Consider the following 25,000-nt stretch of genomic DNA (forward strand, 5'->3'; position numbering starts at 1 on the left):
TTCCTTAGGTCAGCGGAAAAGTAAAAAGCGGGACAAGACGTCGCGGCTCTCCTGGTGTCCCCCCATTAGTCCACTTGTCCGCACGAGGTCTTCCATTTCCACGTACACGTGCACGTGATGGTGAGAATCAAGGTCGGCAGATAACATGTAAAGAAGCTCTCACCCGCCTCCACCCGATACTCATCAGCGGTGTGCTGCAGTCCCGTCCGTAGTGACCCTGTTTGTGTCAGGTAGACAGCCGGGAGGCAGTGGTCATAAATAACCTTTTATTTGTATAAAACTTTTCAGAACGGAGATAACGGCCCCTAGCACAGCAAAGAAATCAGATAAAGATACCAGGATATGACTTTGTTTATCAGTATTTCAGGGATGGAAAAAAAAAACTGTTCAAACTAGAGAATTTGTTGTCTGCACTTTATTTAAAACTTCTATCGTTCAAATCATCAGGGTGACCTTTAGATTTTTTTTTTAATTCTTTTTTTATTTTGAGTATCTTGTAGTTGGTATTTTGGCAGGGTTGAAAAAATTCAAATTAATTTGTAATGAGATACTTCAGAGTGGAAGAATTTTGTATTTTCAAAATGCTCCAAAATACGTGCGGCACGGTGGCGCAGTGGTTAGCACGGTGGCCTCACAGCAAGAAGGTCCTGGGTTCGAACCCCGGGGTAGTCCAACCTTGGGGGGGGGGGGGTCGTCCCGGGTCGTCCTCTGTGGTGGAGTTTGCATGTTCTCCCCGTGTCTGCGTGGGTTTCCTCCGGGGGCTTCGGTTTCCTCCCACAGTCCAAAGACATGTAGGTCAGGCCATGCTAAATTGTCCCTAGGTGTGAATGTGTGTGTGTGTGCGTGTGTGTGTGTGTGTGTGTGTGTGTGTGTGTGCATGCATGGGCACGTGCATGTGTGTGTGTTGTAGTGTTTCTGTTGTAGCCAGTAGTATGATCTCCAGTTAGAGAACGTCACTATACTACATATGTGAAAGGTCCTTGTGAGATGCAACAGCGTTGGTCATTCATCCAGTCTGGAACTCGCTTCTCGTCCAAGAACAATAGATTTTTCTTTTCTAATTTTTTTTTTTTTTTTTTTTTTTTGGGTGACCCAGGTTCAGGTCTGATTGCTCCATTGAGAGGAGGCCTTTCATCTTCCCAGGGAGTGGAGGCCATTAGAAACCAGGAGGAGGTTTTGTACTCGCATTACTCATGTTCTTAGTCAGTGAGTGGAGGTGTGTCGAGGGAAGTGAAACGACACCGGGTGAAGAAATCATTCCGCCTTGTCCGGTCGGTGCGACTCCTGTTTTTGTACGGGGTGGTGGAAGAGCCGTCGATTTGCGCTCGCTTGCTTTTGACACCGCTGATTCAACGCGGCGCTTCCTCGCTCCCGTTAACAAGCACAATGGGGGGGGGGGGGGGGCGGGGGGACAGACAAACTCTGCTATTTCCATTTCCGTTTCCCTCTTCCGAGCGGCGTTGTTTGGAAAATTCATGGACACATTCTGCCTGTACAGGAATTAGCTTGGCTGCACCTCACTACGCCATATTGGCACCCGGTCTAGGACAGCCGACGTCAAAGAGGTGATGCAGAGTGAGGAGGCTAAAGCCCCCCCCACCCCCCCCCCCACCCCCCCACCCCCCCCAGACACACACACACCTCCCCACCTGCCCCTCTGTTTCTTTACATGTGTGGACTTGAGAGCCCCGGCATGGTGGGGTTGCCCTGTCCAGCGTCGTAGGCATTAGAAAAGGCAGGCAGATTGCAACAGAAAGGAGGATGGGAAAGACAGAAAAAAGAAATATGGGTTACACTTTATTTTAGGGGTTGGGGGTAATTTCCTAGTAATGAGATGGTAATTATTACGTAATTTCTTAGAAATAAGGTTGAAATGACCTTGTAATTTGGGTTAGGGTTAGCTGTAAAATTACCTGTCAAAACTACCACCTTATTACTAGGAGATTACACGGTAATTTCAACCTTATTTCTAAGAAATTACGCGGAAAATTACCACCTTATTACTAGGTAATTTCGGACCCCCTAAAATAGTGTTACTAAAATATGCATATACTAGACTAGACATACGCTAAAACTGGAAATATACTCATACTAGAGCGGTGGTTTCTAGGAATGTACTATCAGGGGCCAAGGGTATGCAGCTTTATTATCTTTGCTGTGGACGGCAATCAGTTAGGAGCCGTCGCCCTGCGGGAAGATACAGACCTGGAGAAAAGGGGAGGCACGCCGTGAGAAAGAGAGAGAGCAAAAGTGTACGCATGCCTTTGGAGAGGCCTCTGCTTGTATGAGAAACTACTGTGCAGATTTACTCTTGACAAATCAACATGACGTACGGGTGTGCTAAAAAAACAAATCTGTCTTGCGCAATAACTGGCTGCACACATTGTCCCGGTTTGCAGTACTGGCATTCGCTGTGCGCTGGAATGGGCCCAAAGACAGACACAGACGAATCTGGAACAAATAGACACTGTATTCCATCAACATTTACCCAATCCACACTGCACACCCTGCATGTCATGAGTACATTTTTCCTAGTACTTGCATTTATTTTCCTGTGTGTATTTCATGCCATTATCCGTACAACCTGTTATATATATATATATATATATATATATATATATATATATATATGTATGTATGTATGTATGTATGTATGTGTATATATACACTACCGTTCAAAAGTTTGGGATCACCCAAACAATGTCGTGTTTTCCATGAAAAGTCACACTTATTCACCACCATATGTTGTGAATTGAATAGAAAATAGAGTCAAGACATTGACAAGGTTAGAAATAATGATTTGTATTTGAAATAAGATTTTTTTTACATCAAACTTTGCTTTCGTCAAAGAATCCTCCCATTTGCAGCAATTACAGCATTGCAGACCTTTGGCATTCTAGCTGTTAATTTGTTGAGGTAATCTGGAGAAATTGCACCCCACGCTTCCAGAAGCAGCTCCCACAAGTTGGATTGGTTGGATGGGCACTTCTTTGAGCAGATTGAGTTTCTGGAGCATCACAATTGTGGGGTCAATTAAACGCTCAAAATGGCCAGAAAAAGAGAACTTTCATCTGAAACTCGACAGTCTATTCTTGTTCTTAGAAATGAAGGCTATTCCATGCGAGAAATTGCTAAGAAATTGAAGATTTCCTACACCGGTGTGTACTACTCCCTTCAGAGGACAGCACAAACAGGCTCTAACAGGTACTATTTAATGAAGATGCCAGTTGGGGACCTGTGAGGCGTCTGTTTCTCAAACTAGAGACTCTAATGTACTTATCTTCTTGCTCAGTTGTGCAACGCGGCCTCCCACTTCTTTTTCTACTCTGGTTAGAGCCTGTTTGTGCTGTCCTCTGAAGGGAGTAGTACACACCGGTGTAGGAAATCTTCAATTTCTTAGCAATTTCTCGCATGGAATAGCCTTCATTTCTAAGAACAAGAATAGACCTGTCGAGTTTCAGATGAAAGTTCTCTTTTTCTGGCCATTTTGAGCGTTTAATTGACCCCACAAATGTGATGCTCCAGAAACTCAATCTGCTCAAAGAAGTGCCCATCCAACCAATCCAACTTGTGGGAGCTGCTTCTGGAAGCGTGGGGTGCAATTTCTCCAGATTACCTCAACAAATTAACAGCTAGAATGCCAAAGGTCTGCAATGCTGTAATTGCTGCAAATGGAGGATTCTTTGACGAAAGCAAAGTTTGATGTAAAAAAAATCTTATTTCAAATACAAATCATTATTTCTAACCTTGTCAATGTCTTGACTCTATTTTCTATTTCATTTCACAACATATGGTGGTGAATAAGTGTGACTTTTCATGGAAAACACAAAATTGTTTGGGTGATCCCAAACTTTTGAACGGTAGTGTATATGTATGTATGTATGTATGTATGTATGTATGTATGTATGTATGTATGTATGTATGTATATATATATATATATATGTTCTTGCATTGCCGGGCTCTAGTGTGACATATATGATACACGTGGCTACGAAAAATCGATCTGTGCAATGAATGAATTTACCGCAGTAGCGCTCGTGCGATACAGTTTTGCGTGTGTGTGTGTGTGTGTGTGTGTGTGTGTGTGTGTGTGTGTGTGTGTGTGTGTGTGAGACAGAGTGAGATTTTGCGTGCTTGTTTGTGTGTGAGGTGAACCGCCGGGGCATCGTTATTCTACTTGGTAGTTGTAGTCTATCGTGCAATTAAAAATCGTCCCCCGGACTTCATAGAGTCCATGCATACGACACCAATTCCCACAATTCCCAGGGAGTCCTCTGAACGTACAGCCTGGCATTGGCATTGCACATTGGTACGTTCCAGTTTGTTGTACTTATGTATGGAACATGTATCGCCACATTTATTTGCATATGATGCACATTGGTATGTTGCACACTGCACATTGTACATACATACATACATACATACAGACACACACACACACACACACACACACATATATATATATATAGTATATATATATAGTATATATATATATATATGTCTTCCCATATCGTCCCACACCACTTCTGGTGTGAGAAGATGGCGGCATGAACTCACGTTTGCAGCGGCCTCAACCACTACCAACTATGCAGTGTCTTTGTCTACATCTGCGTCTAAGTTTGTGTCATCGTGTGAAGTTTTTATTTTGATCGTCGATTTTTTTAGTTTAATGGCTGAGAGAGCTTGCGTTGGATCGGCTGAGGGAGCCCGGTCTGCAGCGTCTGGTGGACCCAGGGACTGCGGCCTTGCCCGGAGCTGCACCCGAGAGGAAACGCCAAGGGCGGTCTGAAGGGACGCGGAAGCGGGACAGGCTAAGCTAACTGCTAGCCTATGCTGACCAGCAGTTCCGACTGTCATCCTGGCTGTTGTTCGCTGTCTTGGACAGAGGAATTTTTAGACTGTGTTACACTGAATGGACTGCGTTGTTAACTGTTTGTGTATTTCTGCTTTGTTCTGTCTGTTTTTGTATGTTTTGGTGGTGTCGTTTTGTGACATTTTGGATGTGTTTTTATCTTTTGTGGTTGCACTGCGGTGGGCTGGGAGAAATGAAATTTCGTTTCTTTTGTGTATGCAAGTACACGATTGAAATGACAATAAATTGTCTCTGATTCCTGATGTGTATAACCGTTGACAGTAACTTGGACTATTTTGGACTTCTTCTGGGTTTAGGTTGTATTATTTCTTGAGTTCCTTTTGAGTTTGTATTATATCTTAGAGTTCCTCGTTCTTATGTCTCCCCTTGCTTTCCCATGCTTTGCACCGTCATTGGCGAAACCTCATCAGGGTTTGTCCACCTTCCTGGTTGGAGTGCTCTCTTTCTCTCCTTCTGTCTTTCTCTTTCTGTGACTTTGTCTCTGCTCTCAATGGGCCCAACCCATTCTCTATCACTCTACCAACACAAAAGAATAGAAACGGAAGCCACATAGTTCTGCATTTCCTCGTTATCGTGGAGTCAGTTGATGCAATCTTGTCTGCGTTCACCCTGACCAGGTATCCACCCGTCTCTTTTCCTGTTTCTCCCTTTCTCTGCGTCTTTGGTTTGTTTTTAACTGCTGGAACAACAGTTGGAGGCTGTTAAGAAAAATCAGTACGGATGTACCAGGTGATTCTATGAAAGGGTTGATATCAGCGTTATGTTTACCAGAACTGACCCAAAACTCAGGAAACAATTCACAGGAAGTACGAGGAAGTGGTTCACTTACATTTTCTGTAGGGGTGTGGGGGGATGGCTGTGGTGGTGGCGGTCCGTCTTCACTCTATACAATGCAGAGCATTGCATCACACACACACACACACTTGATCACACAAGGCTGACAGGAAAATGGTAAGGGGGTGGTTTATGCGTGTAAGCATGTTTGCTGTCATCATTGGTAAGTAACAAGTGTGATAATATCCAACAACTGGAAAAAAGATCTCATTATATGTTGTGATATTTTATTTCAATATGACTCATGTCATACTGAAACCAAAAAAGTTGCTCTCATTAAGGCCTTTAGGCTTGGAACTATTTTACCTGAGAACCTCGGGCTGGCAGTATTGATGACATCTTTTATATGGCTTCTTAACACATTTTCAGCATATAGAGGACAGAGTAATGTATTTTTTTCTTTTTACCTTGTGTGTCTTATTTTTGTAGACTTGTTTTCAACTTAAGGAAAACAGTTACATACATACAGGTCATATTGCAAATTGTATGTGTGTATGCATGTGTGTGTGTGTGTGTGTGTTATATATAAAGTATAAAACATATAAAATATTATAATAAATATCTACAACTACTACTACTTTTGGCTGTTCCCGTTAGGGGTCGCCACAGCGGATCATCCGTTTCCATCTTTTCCTGTCCTCTGCATCTTCCTCTGTCCCACCAACCACCTGCATGTCCTCCCTCACCACATCTTCGTCACTCCCAATGAAAATCGTAACATCTTCAACTCTGCCACCTCCAGCTCCGCCTCCTGTCTTTTCGTCAGTGCCACTGTCTCCAGACCATATAACATAGCTGGTCTCTCAACCATTTTGTAAACCTTCCCTTTAACTCTTGCTGGTACCCTTCTGTCGCAAATCACTCCTGATACTCTTCTCCACCCACTCCACCCTGCCTGCACTCTCTTCTTCACCTCTCTCCTGGACTCACTTTGGACAGTTGACCCCAAGTATTTAAACTCATATGCCTTCATCACCTCTACTCCTTGCATCCTCATCATTCCACTGTCTTCCCTCTCATTCACTCATAGGTATTCCGTCCTGCTCCTACTGACTTTCATTCCTCTTCTCTCCAGTGCATACCTCCACCTCTCCAGGCTCTCCTCAACCTGCACCCTACTCTCGCTACAGATCACAATGTCATCTGCAAAACATCATAGTCCACGGAGGCTCCTGTTTGATCTCGTCTGTCAACCTGTCCATCACCATTGCAAACAAGAAAGGGCTCAGAGCCGATCCTTGATGTAACCCCACCTCCACCTTGAACCCATCTGTCATTCCAACTGCACACCTCACCACTGTCACACTTCCCTCATACATATCCTGCACCACTCCTACATACTTCTCTGCAACTCCCGACTTCCTCATACAATACCACACCTCCTCTCTCGGCACTCTGTCATATGCTTTCTCTAAATCTACAAAGACACAATGTAACTCCTTCTGGCCTTCTCTATACTTCTCCATCAACATTCTCAAAGCAAACATGACATCTGTGGTGCTCTTTCCTGGCATGAAACCATACTGCTGCTCACTAATCGTCACCTCTCCTCTTAACCTAGCTTCTATTACTCTTTCCCATGTCTTCATGCTGTGGCTGATCAACTTTATACCTCTGTAGTTGCTACAGTTCTGCACATCGCCCTTGTTCTTGAAAAGCGGGTACCAGTATACTTCTTCTCCACTCCTCAGGCATCCTCTCACTTTCCAAGATTGTGTTAAACAATCTAGTTAGAAACGCCACTGCCATCTCTCCTAAACACCTCCATGCCTCCACAGGTATGTCATCAGGACCAACTGCCTTTCCACTCTTCATCCTCTTCATAGCTGCCCTCACTTCCTCCTTGCTAATCCATCACACTTCCTGATTCACTATCCCCACATCATCCAACAGTCTGTCTCTCTCATTTTCTTCATTCATCAGCCCCTCAAAGTACCCCGTCCACCTTCTCAACACACTCTCCCCAATTGTCAGCACATTTCCATCTCTATCCTTGATCGCCCACATCCTTCCCAGCTTGGTCCCTCTGTCTAACCAATCAGTACAAGTCCTTTTCTCCTTCCTTAGTGTCTAACCTCTCATACAACTCCCCATACCTCTTTGCTTTACACTGCATCTCCTTGTACTCCTGTCTACTTTCTTCATCTCTCTGCCTATCCCACTTCTCCTTTGTCAACCTCTTCCTCTGTATACTTTGCTGTACTTCCTCTTTCCACCACCAAGTCTCCTTTTCTTCCTTCCTCTGTCTTGATGACACACCAAGTACCTTCCTAGCGGTCTCCCTCACTAGTTCTGCAGTGGTTGCCCAGCTATCCAGCAACTCTTCACTGCCACCCAGCGCCTGTCTTAACTCCTCCCCAAACTCCACACAAGTCTTCCTTCTTCAACTTCCACCATTTGATCCTTGATTCTGCCTTCACTCTCTTCTTCTTCTTGGTCTCCAAATTCATCCTACATATCACCATCCGATGCTGCCTAGCTACGTTCTCCCCTGTCACCACCTTGCAGTCTCCAATCCCTTTCAGATTATGCCTCCTACATAAGCTATAGTCCACCTGTGTGCACTTTCCTCCACTCTTGTACGTCACCCTGTGTTCCTCCCTCTTCTTGAAATGTGTATTCACCACAGCCATTTCCATCCTTTTCGCAAAATCCACCACCATCTGTCCTTCCACATTTCTCTCCTTGATACCATACCTACCCATCACCTCCTCATCACCTTTGTTCCCTTCACCAACATGCCCATTGAAGTCTGCTCCAATCACCACTTTCTCCCCCTTGGCTACACTCTCCACCACGTCATCCAACTCACTCCAGAATTCTTCTTTCTCTTCCATCTCACACCCCACTTGCGTGGCATATGCGCCGCTAACATTCATCAGTGCACATTCGCTTTCCAGCTTCATACTCATCACTCTGTCCGACACTCTCTTCACCTCCAGCATGCTCTTGACATATTGTTCCTTCAGAATTACCCCTACCCAATTTCTCGGTCTCAAATGCTCGGTTTGAACTGCAGCAGATCGTCTTGACCATGTCTACATGCCTAAATGCATTGAGTTGCTGCCATGTGATTGGCGGATTAGAAATTTGCGTTAACGAGCAGTTGGACAGGTGTGCCTAATAAAGTGGCCGGTGAGTGTATATGTATATATATACATATATATATATATATATATATATATATATAGATGTAGGAAAAAACTTTTAATACATAACAGTACAAGCTTGTTTCGTGCGTCGCGCACTCATCAGCTGCTAATGTGATTCCTATATACACACACACACACACACACACACACACATATATATATATACACTACCGTTCAAAAGTTTGGGATCACCCAAACAATTTCGTGTTTTCCATGAAAAGTCACACTTATTCACCACCATATGTTGTGAAATGAATAGAAAATAGAGTCAAGACATTGACAAGGTTAGAAATAATGATTTGTATTTGAAATAAGATTTTTTTTACATCAAACTTTGCTTTCGTCAAAGAATCCTCCATTTGCAGCAATTACAGCATTGCAGACCTTTGGCATTCTAGCTGTTAATTTGTTGAGGTAATCTGGAGAAATTGCACCCCACGCTTCCAGAAGCAGCTCCCACAAGTTGGATTGGTTGGATGGGCACTTCTTTGAGCAGATTGAGTTTCTGGAGCATCACATTTGTGGGGTCAATTAAACGCTCAAAATGGCCAGAAAAAGAGAACTTTCATCTGAAACTCGACAGTCTATTCTTGTTCTTAGAAATGAAGGCTATTCCATGCGAGAAATTGCTAAGAAATTGAAGATTTCCTACACCGGTGTGTACTACTCCCTTCAGAGGACAGCACAAACAGGCTCTAACAGGTACTATTTAATGAAGATGCCAGTTGGGGACCTGTGAGGCGTCTGTTTCTCAAACTAGAGACTCTAATGTACTTATCTTCTTGCTCAGTTGTGCAACGCGGCCTCCCACTTCTTTTTCTACTCTGGTTAGAGCCTGTTTGTGCTGTCCTCTGAAGGGAGTAGTACACACCGGTGTAGGAAATCTTCAATTTCTTAGCAATTTCTCGCATGGAATAGCCTTCATTTCTAAGAACAAGAATAGACTGTCGAGTTTCAGATGAAAGTTCTCTTTTTCTGGCCATTTTGAGCGTTTAATTGACCCCACAAATGTGATGCTCCAGAAACTCAATCTGCTCAAAGAAGTGCCCATCCAACCAATCCAACTTGTGGGAGCTGCTTCTGGAAGCGTGGGGTGCAATTTCTCCAGATTACCTCAACAAATTAACAGCTAGAATGCCAAAGGTCTGCAATGCTGTAATTGCTGCAAATGGAGGATTCTTTGACGAAAGCAAAGTTTGATGTAAAAAAAATCTTATTTCAAATACAAATCATTATTTCTAACCTTGTCAATGTCTTGACTCTATTTTCTATTCATTTCACAACATATGGTGGTGAATAAGTGTGACTTTTCATGGAAAACACAAAATTGTTTGGGTGATCCCAAACTTTTGAACGGTAGTGTATATATATATTTTTTTTTTAGGGATAACACTCCGTTAGCAGCCATAATACTGAGCAATCTTCTGTGTTTTTCTGAAAAGTTGCTGAAATTGTGATGTCACTGGTTGACAATCCACTATACAGCTGTATAATGTAGTGTTGTTTTTCCCATTCTCTTATACAGTGCAGCCTATCGACAAACCAACCATTGTATGACAATTGTGATTGTTTCCCCTTTAATTCCCATTTTTCCATTCTCTTTTATTTACGACTGTCTCTTTGTTGTTAGTCTAGCGCTTTCTGTCGTGTCTGTATCAAGTCTGAATTTCATGAGTTTCAAATTTCTGACCTGCTTCAGGCCTTTCGTGGTGTCTGTGTAATGCGTGTTTGTCTTTTTGTGTTGCAGAACTGAATGACACCTTCAGTGAAAACAATGACACCGTGGGACAGATTGTCCGCTACATCATGAAAAACGAAGGTATGTACATGAGAAGCTATATGGTACACTGACTGTCGATATGCATAACTTAAATAAACAGCGTTTTGCCACTGTTAAAAGGGGGGGGGGGTCCTTTTTTGTGGGAGGGAGAGGGTCGGGCCTCAGTACTAACCCGAATCACTGTTTTTTGCTGACGGCTGAGTCAACGCAGATGGCGTTGCCTTTCAATGAGCCCAGACCTCGTGGTTATATATTGTCACTGTGGGCCCTCTTGTGGGCTGCTGACGCTCTTACTTGTTGGGTGGAGTGTGTGTGTGTGTGTGTGTGTGTGTGAGTGTGAGTGAGATGGGTGGGGTGGTGGTTGTGTGTGTGTGGGGGGGGGGATTGTAAGGGCAAGTTCAGCACAAGGACATTATTTCCAGTTACCACCACAGAGGAAGTGTACGGAGAATTCCTGATGATTGGTTCACACCGCCAACTGTACTGTTATATCATTATGGCGGCACGGTGGCCCAGCAAGAAGGTCCTGGGTTCGAACCCCCGGGGTCATCCAACCTTGGGGGTCATCCAACCTTGGGGGTCATCCCAGGTCGTCCTCTGTGTGGAGTTTGCATGTTCTCCCCGTGTCTGCGGTGGGTTTTCTCCGGGTGCTCCGGTTTCCCCCACCATCAAAAGAAACATGCATGTTAGGGTTAATACTCCTGTTTGTGCCCCTGAGCAAGGCAATGGGAAAAGAACTGGAGTTGGTCCCCAGGTGCAGCATGAGGGCAGATCACAGCTAGGATGGGTTAATTTGCAGTAAATGAATTTCCCCAAGGGGATTAATAAAGTAAACTTATCAGTCTGACACAGGAGAAGTATGAGAGCTAAAGTAATCAAAGTAATCCTATTGTCTTGTTAAAAAAAAGTAATCCTTCTTTTTTTTGCCCTCATGTTCTTTTCACTAATTTGCGATAGATGTGTTGTTCCACAGTCACATTGACCCAGGCCATCTTTGTATTTAATAGCAGTACAATTTTTGAATTTATTTAAAAATAGCCAATATACCTTATCTTCATCTCAATTACCCAATTTCCCCTCGGGGATGAATAAAGTATTTCTGATTCTGATCTCAATTACTAATAATATTAACAATATTCATGGTTAATAGTTATTTACCATGGGTCATTTTGACCCATGGTAAATAACTGCACATGGTGGCGCAGTGGTTAGAGCGGTCGCCTCATCGTATGAAGGTTCTGGGTTCAAGCCCCGGGGTAGTCCAAACTTGGTGAGTCGTCCCGGGTCGTCCTCTGTGTGGAGTTTGCATGTTCTCCCGGTTTCTGCGTGGGTTTCGTCCGGGGGCTCCGGTTTCCTCCCACAGTCCAAAGACATGTAAGTCAGGTGGATCGGCCGTACTAAATTGTCCCTAGGTATGAATGGGTGTGTGTGTGTGTCGGCGTCAGCCCTGTGATGGCCTGGCGGCCTGTCCAGGGTGTCTCCCCGCCTGCCCCCCAATGACTGTTGGAATAGGCTCCAGCATACCTGCGACCCTGAGAGCAGGATAAGTGGTTCAGATAATGGATGGATGGCATTTTGACCCAAACACAACATGGATTTGCAGATGCAAAATGCATTGTTTTCTCTGTGAATTTGATAGCTGAAAGCGAAAATAGAGATAAAGGATTCTTAACAGAAATTGGGTATGATGAATTTTTAATCATGCAGAGATCGCGGCAGCATATGGACCTTATTATCGCCCATAGTCACCAGCAACTTTTGAAGAAACACACAGCTTTGCATGGGACACATCTAGTTTTGATAACTACCCATCATGTTGTGCCAAAGACCTTCTGTGTTTGAAAACCACTAAAACGAATCCCTTTGAAATGGATGACGGCCTCACTTCATAAAACACTCTACTCCATCAGTCCCAAAGTGAACGTCTTTCTTTGAGAGGGTCGGTGTGGTCAGCATCGGGATCGATGCCGGGCATCGAGCCTCAAACGAAAGCCAACATGATCAGCATGCAAACCGACGCTCCCCCCCGTACGTCTGGCTTATTTACCTCCATGTTAATGAGCTTCCCACAGCAGCACAGCTTCCACTCAGATCAACACCTGACCACAGGTACAGGCTGGTCCAGACGTGGATAGGTTTACTGAAATATTCTGCTCAGTGAAGAAGTGCACAGCTTCAGGAAAATAATTGCCGAGAAACGTCTTTATGCACGCTCAATAATTCAGGTGAGGAAATTGCACAAAGGTGAATCGGTTCATCTGGACACAACATTTATTGAGAGAGAAACGTTCATCACTCATCTACGTGACCTCTTCAGTCTCAACTGACTGCAGGTATCCCCACCCTTATAAACAATCCAGTGGCATAATGACCGAAACCAACGATCGGTTTCATATGCAAATTACCATGAGCATTAACTAGAGTTACAATGACCATGTGTGCTGCTCACAGAGGACTGGGGAATGTTTGCAATCACAGCATTGTAAGATAGTGAGAGATGAGGATGTGCACATCCTCATCCTTGAAAGGGTGGCCTGGCCTGTAGATGGTGTAGACTGTGGAGTCCTGGCCTAGCGGGTTAGCTCTCCTGTGTTGTGCCATCCTCTTGGTCAACATCTGCTTGGTTTCCCCGATGTACATGTGCAGCAATCCTCCTGGCACTTAACAGCGTACACTATATTGCTCTGTTTGTGCCGGGGGAACTGATCCTTGGGATGGACCAACTTCTGTCGCAGTATGTTTTGGGATTTGAAAGCAACTGAGACGTGGTGTTTGGAAAATACACGTCTGAGCTTTTCCGACATTCCCACCACATACAGAATCACCACTGGTTTACACTTAGGCAGCTGTTGTCCTTCTCCTCTCTTCAGTCGGCTGGTGCACTGTTTGGGCGTTTTCCTGGCTTGGCTTTGACAAACGCCCAGTTAAGATAAACGGACTTAACCAGGGCGTGTTTAATGTGGGATTTCTCCCCTTCCCCGGCCGTTGTGTCGGTGGGGACGTTGTCAGCTCGGTGGTACAGCATCCTAATGACTCCTAGTTTGTGCTCCAGTGGATGATGAGAGTCAAACCTCAAGTACTGATCCAAATGTGTCGGTTTGCGGTAAACATTAACAATCAAATGTCCCCCATCACCAGCTGCAGTTTCACAGTCTAAGAAGGCTAACCTGTCTTTATCACATCCTCCCTGGTGAACTTGATGTGGTTGTCCACAGAGTTAATGTGGTCGGTGAAACGCGGTAGTTCCTCTGATTTAACTTTATCCCAGGTGTTGTCCACAAATCTGAACCAATGGCTAGGTGGTGTCCCTGGATAGGACATCAGAGCCCTCTTTTCCACTTCCTCCATATGAAATTCTAGGTCATATGAAACCAATCGCTGGTTTCGGTCGTTATGCCACTGTATTGTTTATAAGGGTGGGGATACCTGCAGTCAGTTGAGACTGAAGAGGTCACTTAGATGAGTGACGAAACGTTTCTTTAAATAAACGTGTCCAGATGAACTGAGTCACCTTTCTGTAATTGCCTAGGAAGTACTCGTGATGGTCACGTTGCTCTTCAAACGTAGTCGGAAACAGGGACTAGTGCCGTCAATTTCCACATCTGCTCCTCTCTCACCGTATTTTATTCACGGGCATCCTGACACGTATTAATCTGTCAAGCTCGGGTCCTGATGCTGGAATTCATTGACGTGGAATAAACAGTGTTTTATATCTGGACCCCACTGCTGTCAGAGTTGAGAGAGAGAGCTGCCAGTCAAAGGTGGGGGTGACCATTTCACTGCATGAGCAAAATTTCACTCGCAGCTTTACACAAAAGACACTAAAAGATGATGAAACTGACGGCATCCTCCCACCGGTACCGACCATCCACATCCTGTGAGGGAAGTTATCTTCCTGTCTGTCTTGTTGAGATGAGCCGAGTCCCCGGTGTGTTGACATAGTGTAACGTTTGGCGATATGGAAAATATTATGACCATGGTACTCATAGGGAGTTTTACACAGTATCGATATACATCATGATATCTGCTTACATATATGCCAAGACACCATGTTTAAAAATCTAACGGCGGGTCATCACATTGAACTGTCTGGTAATGTCAAGTGTAATATCAAACCAAAACTAGTTTTCAAATAATACTCCCTCAGATATTACAGATCTCGTATTGTGAGACATTGTAGGTCATGGATCCTTGTTGCCGTTAATTTATGCAATAAAATGGTGTATGGCAGTATGACAACATTTGGATTTGATCTAGATGCAGTACCACTGAAAGACGCCTTGTGCTAACAGTAAGAGTACTGCTTAAAACAGAAAAAAAGAACAATGAAAAAGACAAACAAAAGAAAAAGAGAAACCTTGTGCTAACAGTAAGAGTACTGCGTAAAACAAACAAACGAAAACATGATTCATCACTTTGGACCAACATTTAACTTTCAGGTTCCCTGGATACTCCTGAAACTTCATTTCACCACATAAATTAGGACTACAATCCCCAGGAGGTTTAAAATGTCAAATAAGAATATTAGTTAAAGCATCGCCAGGAACTTCTTGGATTTCGGCAACGTCTTTTACGTCAACTGTCGCAAAGACAACCGAGACACTTTTTTTCTTTCTTCTTCATACCGTGGTGGCGACACCTGTGTTTATTTACAAGCCGTAGCTCAAAATACTGTGTTAGAAGAAGAGGTGCTACGTCACAAACAAGGTGAGCTTGGATCTGTGTACTTCATGTGTCATAAAACACAACTGTGACTCTATATTTCTTGGTAGGTGTCAGATAAATGACGCATGGTGGAAACAAGACTTCTAGGAAACTGGTCATGCTCTCATAGCCGTCACGCTTTGGCACCGAAATGAATTTAATGATGATATGTTGAGGCAAACACCGTTACCTGGTGCCGCTTTAATGGTAGAATAGCTCAACATAAAAGGAGCTGATGTGGCGTTTGGATGTTCAACCAGCAGAGGTGCCATCTGCCATCTCCATCTCTTTCTTTAAAGGGATCTGTTAGCTTAAGAGCTCCTCTGTACTCCTCTCTCATAATAACCCCCCGACACGATTTTTATTGTTATTTTATTTTTTTTAATTCTCCCCCCCCCCATTTCTCCCTAATTGTATCCGACCAATTACCGTATTTTACGAGCTGTTCTGGTCACTGCTCCATCCCCTCTGCCGATCCGGGGAGGGATGAAGACTACCACAAGTCTCCTTTGATACACGTGGAGTCGCCAGCTGCTTTTTTTCACCTGACAGTGAGGAGTTTCGCCAGGGAGACGTAGCACGTGGGAGGATCACGCTATTCCCCCCAGTTCCCCTTGCCCCCTGAACCGGCGGCCCGACCAACCAGAGGAGGTGCGAGTGCAGCGACCAGGACACATACCCACATCTGGCCTTCCACCCGCAGACATGGCCAATTATGTCTGTAGGGATGCCCGACCAAGCTGGAGGTAACACAGGGATTTGAACCGGAGATCCCCTTGTTGGTAGGCAATGGAATAGACAGCCACACCACCCAGACGTGCCCCCCCCCTCCACACTGTTTATACACTGTAATTTAGTTTTTTAGTCAGGAGGGATTTCAGAACAATCTAGTACAACGGACAATAACTGGACTACTATTCTCTAAGCTGTGGTTGTTTTCCTTTAGTGTGAATGGGGGTCATTGGCAGGAGGTTGAAACGGTTAGTGAGGTTATTCCACAACAGCAAGGCTTGACATCACCCCCCACCACCCCACCCAATACATCCAAACCTGTTGAAGCATCCGTTCGGAAATTACTTTTAGCACAAAGCTGACCGACCCTGTGCAATAACCAAGGTGCAAGAGAAAAGCATAATCCTCTTTGGAGGATGAAAAATATACATCGAACAAACAAACAGTCAGCTAGATCAACAGGTAGACAAGTTATACATAAAGTAAATAAGTAGACACATAAATGAACAAAGAACCAACCTGGTCATGTTCAAAGAAGGTTGAATCAGTTCATTTGGATACAATGTTTAAACGTATCCAGATGAACTGATTGAACCTTCTCTGATGTTCTTACCTGGATTATTGAGCATGCATCAAGACCAGCTGTGTGGTGTAGTAATGTTTAAGTTGTGAACACGCCATCATTCAGCATGCGATTTGACTTTTTAGATATCACCTCTCTTCATGGAAAGGGCGCTATAGAGTCGTAAACTCTTTCTAAAACTACTCATTTACTTATTAACAGAAATAAAGTATTATTTGAGACTAGCCATAATTACATCTAATATTCATTAGCTAGCAGCGGCTACTTGGAATAATAATTGTATATTGATAACGTAATATTTAAAATAGAAAGTTGTGTAGAGATGCTTAATGGGAAACACTCTGGCTGAGGATGAAAAGGGGGTGACAGAACGATGGTCAGGATCGTGGTTTGCGTCAAAGGGACAAGGAGATTCACATCGAATGGGGTTGATGATGAACCAAGTCACATTTCTTTGCCTCTGCTTTGCTGCCATTCTCCTGAGGCGTCAACCGAAATCCCTCATCTCAAATCTGTACTCGGGCCACGTTGTTTCATCTGTGTACAGTCAAACTGGGGGGTGGGTTGGGTGTGTGCGGGGTAAAGGCGCAGCCCTGGGGGAAATATGGCTCTCAGAAGCAAATCATGTAAATCTTCATCTGAGGGGCTGGCTCAGCGTTGGATCTGTTTCGTCTGGTGTGTTGTAGATGTTTTCCTTTTTTTTTCTTTTTTTTTTTTTTGGGCTGGACCCAGCCAGCATGGCCAGCCCTACAGCTGCGAATGTCTCAGTGATCATGTTAGAGAAGGGGTTCACAAACTTTTCAGACTATGTACCAAACCAAATTTCCCAAGTACCACTTCTTGAAAGAGCCACCTCGCCTATGTAAATCCACCCCTGACTACTACTGCTGCTGCTGCTACTACTACTACTACCAACAATAATAGTAATAATAATAATTACAATTATAATAACAATACTAATAAGAGTCCGAATCCAACTGTGTCAAGGTCAAGGCCTGCATTACTAGTTCATGCTCTGTCGGACATGACGTCATGTCACATGGCTAAGCACAGGCAAATTTTATTTCTAAAATATTTAAATGATAAACAACAAATTTTTTTTTACATCATTGTAATGTGATGTTGTATATAACTGTTGCCTGTAATAAAATGTAATTAAATGACAATTTTTTTGGTTTTTAAGTTAAGGACTTGAGTCAGTTGGAGTGCAGTTGTTAGGCCTTTCAGCAAGGCTCTTGCATACCACCAGCTGGAGCAGAGTGGGGCAGTACGGTGGTGTAGTGGTTAGCACGGTTGCCTCACAGCAAGAAGGTCCTGAGTTCGAACCCCGGGGTTGTCCAACCTTGAGGGTCGTCCCGGGTCGTCCTCTGTGTGGAGTTTGCATGTTCTCCCCGTGTCTGTGTGGGTTTCCTCCGGGTGCTCCAGTCCAAAGACATGTAGGTCAGGTGAATCGGCCTCACTAAATTGTCCCTAGGTGTGAATGTGTGGGCCCTGTGCTGGACTGGCTGTCTGTCCATGGTGTCTCCTTGCCTGCTGCCCGATGACTGCTGGGATAGGCTCCAGCATCCCGCAACCCCAATTGGGATAAGCAGTTTAGATAATGGATAGATGGATGGATGTGTCGCAGGAGTGGGCAATCTTATCCAGAAAGGGCCGGTGTGGGTGCAGGTCTTTGTTCCAACCAAGCAGTTACACGCCTGTGTCTCCTAATCAAGTTCCTCAGCAAAGACTCTACTGGTTGATTAGTGGGATCACCCAGTCACTCATCACCCAGGGACTGGGTGAACAAATAACATGGTTGGGCCGCTGGATCAGGTGATCAATTACATCAATCACTGAAGTTACACGATTGGTCGGCCAACCAGTGACGTTACTGGTAAAACATGCGAGGGGGAGTTTCCCTATTGGCCGTTGCTCTTTCAAAATGAATCGGTGTGGCGTTCCAACTCATTCCATATTCATTGCACGCTGACGAAGGAAATATATTGTTACTCGTGGATATTACAGAAACACTACGAACGGAATATTCTGCTGCGCTTTCCACACTGGTGACGGATGCACTGTAACAGTCCAGCACAGAGCAGAGCAGGAGAGAAAACAGCTCTCCGTGCACCGAGAGGCATGAGGAAGTGCACCGCAAATAACTACCACTCTGACAAATCGCTCAATACAGAGTCAAACAAATCAGAATCAGACTACTTTATTCATCCCCCGAGGGGAAATTGAAATTGAAAACGAAAGATATCTGCAGATAGAAGCAGATGAAAGAGGAGGGGTGGTTACCAGATAATTAGAATCGTTGTAATTACTTGAACAACAAATATTACGGGGACCACTATGGAAAATTGCAGATTAACATTTTAATATCCATGAATTCACATTATAGACACTACCATTGGCTCTGCCGCTCACAAACTGGCTGTAGTTTCGAACATTGACCGTACGTGGTCCAGCCCTAGACTAGATTTTGACCTAGTCTTGTTTGTGTTCAGTGTAACATAGCGATAACCGATCTCTCACATCATAGGGCGTGAAAACCTAAAGAAGGCCCCCCCTTTCTCTTATTAAGCCAGTAACAATCATCGTGCTACACTGAAGCTACACATGAGCTCCCATGGTGCTTTGTTATTGCTTAGTTTTTTCTTGTTATGGTTTGTTGGCACCGGTAAAGGATTTTGTTTATTTATTTATTTATTGTGCTCTGCCCGGGGACATTGCCTTGAGGTTGGGTTGTGTGTTGGTGAGATATTGCGTGCGGTGTGCCGTTTTTAATTGTGTTACGTACTTATCTGGTGTACCCATCTTTCAATAAGCGCTCTGCTTTGAAGTCGCTGGAGAGTTTTCTCCGCTAATTCCTGCACTACTTTTATTCTCCTCTTTCTTTTCCCTTCCGTCTCTCTCCCTCTCTCTCTCTCTCTCTCTCTCTCTCTCTCTCTCTCTCTCTCTCTCTCTCTCTCTCTCTCTCTCTCTCCTCTCTCTCTCTCTCTCTCTCTCTCTCTCTCACAACCAGCAACACGATGCCTTAAAGCCATGGTCCGTGACAACAGCATCGACTCAGAAGGGTGAGTGTCTTTTTTTTGTACAACCAGAACATTGATTGAATCAGTTCATCTGGACACTACGTTTAGTGGGAGACACGTTTCGTCACTCATCTGACTTTGTCAGTCTCAGCTGACTGCGGGTACCCCCACCCTTAAAAACAATGCTGTTGCATAGCGACCGAAACCCGCACAGTCGCATCACAACTGAAACCAGCGATCGGTTTCATATGCAAATGCCGTGACCATAACTAGAGGTACAATGGCCATGTGTACTATTCACAGAGGATTGGGGAATAGCTGCAATCACAGCATCACTTTGGGTGTCTAGATAAAGCGCTATATAAATGTACTCCGTCATCATCATCATCATTGTAAGATGGTCAGGGTATGGTCGTTCCCTCTTCACATAGATGGCCTCTTTGACTCCCCGTTCAAACCAGCGTTCCTCCCTATCAAGGATGTGCACATCCTCATCCTCATCCTTGAAAGAGTGGCCACTGGCCTGTAGACGGGTGTAGACTGTGGGGTTCTGGCCCTGGCGACGTAGCTCTTCTGTGATGTGCCAATGAGCATGCATCAGGGCTTTTTTTCCCCACTCTTCACTCCGTCTGATATCTGTAATTAAAACTATACCACCTTTTTTAAGATGCTAACGTCTTCTTTTGAGAGCACGTGCCCTTCACTACTCAGACAGAGATCGGAGGGATCGTTTATGACTGGCTGCATTGGCCGTCAGGACCACTAGATGGCACTACGCGCCTCCTTGTGGGCTCACCAGTGATGCCGGGGTGATTGACCTGAGAGTAAGTAGAGCCGGGACTGAACAGGCAGGCAATCAGGTCACACATCTCTTCTGATGCTTTCCAGATTGGCAAGGTCTGATTGAGGCCAAGCCGCCGGGGACCATACCAAAAAAAAAAAGAAAAAGAAAAAAAGGAGAAAAAGAAAACATCGATACGAGAGAGAGGGAGAGAGCTCTGTTTGGTTGTCTATGGCAGGGACAGGCCGGTAAATGGTTGAGGCACCCATGTATTTTCCTGTCATTCTTCCCGTGTTCCCTTTACCCTTATCCACGTATTCACATATTGAGAAACAGAGAGACGGACGGAAAGGAGAGCGACAGAGGCAGAGACCAAGAAGGACAGAGAGATGGATAGAGGGAGTGTTTGTATATGTTTAGGATAAAGTGGTTCGGTATGGATGAATAATGGGATCAGTATTGGGAATGCATGTGAAGCATTGGGTTATTCTGCCTCGGTCAGACTGGACAACCTGGAGAAAATAAGTGAAGAGAATCTGCGAGGCAGAACTCATCTCTCACCATTCCCTCCAAGTTGCTCTGCATCGCTCTCTCTCTCTCTCTCTCTCTCTCTCTCTCTCTCTCCTCTCTCTCTCTCTCTCTCTCTCTCTCTCTCTCTCTCTCTCTCTCTCTCTCTCTCTCTCTCTCTCTCTCCTCTCTCTCTCTCTCTCTCTCTCTCCCTCTCCAAAATCACACCCTTACATCACACTCCTCCATGCTGGGTACGCTCCCTTCCCCATTCTTCTTTCATTTGGAGTCTTTGGTTGCCCCCCTCCGCCCCCCCCCGCCCTCTCCCTTGCAAACCCTCTCAATGTACTTGTGCCTCTCTCGACCAGTTTTGGGCCGTCTGCCAGTGGAACACTTAGAGATGGTGCAGGAGAGAGGAGCAGGGAGTGGGGAATAATTTATGGGATGCGTGTATGTGTTGGTGGGGGGGGGAGTGGGAGGGGTGGACAGAGAGACAAACAGCCTGGGATAGAGAGACCAGATGCAGAGAGGGTAGCAAAGGAGAGGGGGGAGAGAGAGAAAAGAAGGAGAAGGGGGAGATGAGGGAGTCATGGTAGTCAGGGAGGATTGACATGTGGCCAGGTTGCTGTCTGCCTCTTTCTCTCACTCTCCGCGGGTGCTATTGTTGGTTTTCTTCCCTTTCTCTTTTCAGACATTTAGCCTTTCTTCTACCAATCACCACCCAATGCTGTAGCTGCAGGGCTGATTCTCCCCCCCCCCCCTTTTCCTCCCCAGTTGTACTGGCCAACTACCCCACTCTTCCGAGCCGTCTCGGTTTCTGCTCCACCCCCTCTGCCGATCCGGGGAGGGCTGCAGACTACCGCACGCCCTCCTCCGATACATGTGAGTCGCCAGCCGCTTCTTTCACCTGACAGTGAGGATGTAGCGCGTGGGAGGACCACGCTATTCCCCTCAGTTCCCCCTCTCCCCCCGAACAGGCGCCCCCGACCAACCAGAGGAGGCGCTAGTGCAGCGACCGGGACACATACTTACATCCGGCTTCCCACCAGCAGACACGGCCAATTGTGTCTGTAGGGACACCTGACCGAGCCGGAGGTAACACGGGGATTCGAACCGTTGAGCCCCATGTTGGTAGGCAGCAGAATAGACCGCCACGCTACCCGGGCGGCCCAGGGCTGATTCCTGAGCAGTGGGGAGCGAGCAGCCGGCACTTCGAGATGTGAACGAAGCATTCCAGCCTGTTTCATCTCCTAGATTAGATTTGATGCAGTGAGGGGTCTCCCTCTCATTTCATTACCTTTCTTCTTTCTCTCTGACGATCTGTTCACTTCCTGTCTCTCTCTCTCTCTCTCTCTCTCTCTCTCTCTCTCTCTCTCTCTCTCTCTCTCTCTCTCTCTCTCTCTCTCTCTCTCTCTCTCTCTCTCTCCCTCTCTCCTCTCCTTCTCTCTCTCTCTCTCTTCTCTCTTCTCTCTCTCTCTCTCTCTCTCTCTCTCTCTCTCTCTCTCTTCTCTCTCTCTCTCTCTCTCTCTCTCTCTCTCTCCTCTCTCTCTCTCTCTCTCCTCTCTCTCTCTCTCCCTCTCCCTCTCTCTTCTCTCTCTCTCTCTCTCTCTCTCTCTCTCCTCTCTCTCCCTCTCTCTCTCCCTCTCTCTCTCTCTCCCTCTCTCTCTCTCTCTCTCTCTCTCTCTCTCTCCCTCTCTCTCTCTCTCTCTCTCTCTCTCTTCTCTCTCTTCTCTCTCTCTCTCTCTCTCTCTCTCTCTCTCTCTCTCTCTCTCTCTCTCTCTCTCTCTCTCTCTCTCTCTCTCTCTCTCTCTCTCCTCTCCCTCTCCTCTTTCTCTCTCGGGTCTTTTCTGCCTTCTGTGGCTCGCACGTTTTCGCCATCTCGTTTTTTTTCTTTTGACCTTTACATGTACACTTAAACACATACAGAACATATTCCTGTGTTCACAGTAAAGAACATAACTCGTATGTGCATAGTTAATAAAATGTTATACACACACACACACACACACACACACACACACACGTTTGCACCCACATGGTTTGCCTTCAAGATACCATTGGTTTTGCACTAGGTCAGTCTTCCAGGTCTGTTTCCATGGCGCCACATCCCCACTAATGGAGACAAATAATTTCAGAAATGTTAGTCAACACACACACACACACACACACACACACACACAGGATGTGATGAGTGTAGCTGAGCTGTATGGATGGTTCTTGTTAAAGTGGTAAAATGTGGTTTAAAGTGTTCATCAGTTTGTCGGTATTGAACTCACACTCTTCGTGTAACTGCCCTACAAGTAATTGCCTACTGATCCGGTGTTCGATTCCTCGCCGTGTGTGTGTATTTGCAGAGATAGGTCAGAACATGCTTCTCCACCCGAGGGAAGGGGCTGTGAGGCGGTTGTTATTTTCACCATTTAGAGATGTACGATGTAAGTGCTGGTCTTCAGGTGGGGTGGGTAGGCCGTAGCAGATGGAACATTCCGGTATCTGATGACTTCTTCGTGAGAGGTCAGTCAATGAAATCTTTTCAAGTGATTCATTCAAACAGACCGAACAGGGGGGTCAGTTGCCGAGGCGTTTGTTAATTTATGGAGTCTCACAGGTCTCAGTATTGAACTTCTGACTGGCTGCCAGGTGCTTCCCGGGGCCCCTGGGTGGCAGCTTGTTGTGGTGCGTGCGGGCCGCGGTGTGGAGGGGCGCCGTGGGTAAAGGGGGTGGTGGGGGGACCGTATGTCCGGCTGTCTGTGGGTGCTGGCTGCCGTCAGGTGATGTGGGCTGGCTACGAGGGTGGGTGCTTGGTGCGTGCAGCCAGGGGAGGAGGGGAGCATCTATCTGGTGGCCTCGCCCGTATGTCAGGTGTGGTTGGGCATGGGGCCCATCCTACCCGCCTGCTGGGTGGGCGGTCACGGCGGTGCGTCGGTCTGTGGGGTGCAGGGCTCGGCTTGTACCTATGGGGACTGGCTCGTGCTCCTTGGGGTGTGTGGGGTTGTTGCCCTGTGGGCTCCTGCCCCCCCCCCAACCCCACGGGGGCTCGGTGTTCCTGTGGGATTGCAGTGCTTTGGGCTCCGGCTGTTCTCTTGGTCGTGGGTTGTCTGTATGACTGAAGGGCCCGTGGGTGGCTGCAGAGCCTGTCTGCTGCCCGAAGGCACTACGATAAGTCACGGATCTCAGACAGCAGAATTTATTGGGATTAGTCCCACGCACTCACAGGACGACACATCACATGCACAGACACACCGCTCGCCTCTGCCTCACCCTCCCTGGAGCACTCTTCTGACTCCTTTCTTTTTTTCCCGTCCTCCTCTTTTTCTCCCGACTTGTACCCGGCCAGTCACCCTGCTCTCCGAGCCGGCCCGGTCGCTGCTCCACCCCCTCCGCCAACCCGACGGGGGCTGCAGACTACCACGTCTCCTCCGATGCACGTGGAGTCGCCAGCCGCTTCTTTTCACCTGACAGTGAGGAGTTTCACCAGGGGGACGTAGCGTATGGGAGGATCACGCTGTTCCCCCCAGCCCCCCCCCCGAACAGGCGCCCTGACTGACCAGAGGAGGCGCTAGTGCAGCGACCAGGACACACACCCACATCCGGCTTCCCACCCGCAGACACGGCCAATTGTGTCTGTAGGGACGCCTGATCCAAAACAGAGGTTACGTGGGGATTTGAACCGGCGATCCCTGTGTTGGTGGACAGGATGTTGTGTTGCTGTAAAGCCCACTGAGGCAAATTTCTAATTTGTGATATTGGGCTGTACAAAAATAAATTTGACTTGACTTGGTAGGCAACGGAATAGACCGCTATGCTACCTGGACACCCTTCTTAGTCCTCTCTTCCTCCTTTTATTTCAGTCCTCTCCTTTATCGCTGTAACCGATGTCGATAAGCTCGAGTTAATTATGTTTTATCAAACACATGTCAGCGACGGTCTCTGTATCCATGTCTTATCAGATACATGCTGTCAGTCCACGTTTCTCGGTCTCCTTGTTTCACTTGCGGTGGTGGTCCCCCCCCCCCCCCCCCGGAGAAGCGAT

At 46.0% G+C, this 25,000-nt stretch overlaps 1 protein-coding gene across 1 annotated transcript in view; it reads left to right on the plus strand.

Moving 5' to 3' along the window:
* rell1 (RELT like 1) overlaps positions 1 to 25,000 on the plus strand; it is a 51,787-nt gene that overhangs the window by 17,187 nt on the left and 9,600 nt on the right. The window contains 2 exon segments of the mRNA XM_056300580.1: positions 10,608 to 10,679; positions 19,670 to 19,721. Coding sequence (XP_056156555.1) covers positions 10,608 to 10,679; positions 19,670 to 19,721 — 124 coding nt within the window.

The sequence above is a fragment of the Lampris incognitus genome, chromosome 20 (assembly GCF_029633865.1).
Source record: "Lampris incognitus isolate fLamInc1 chromosome 20, fLamInc1.hap2, whole genome shotgun sequence".
Classification (NCBI taxonomy): Eukaryota; Metazoa; Chordata; class Actinopteri; order Lampriformes; family Lampridae; genus Lampris; species Lampris incognitus.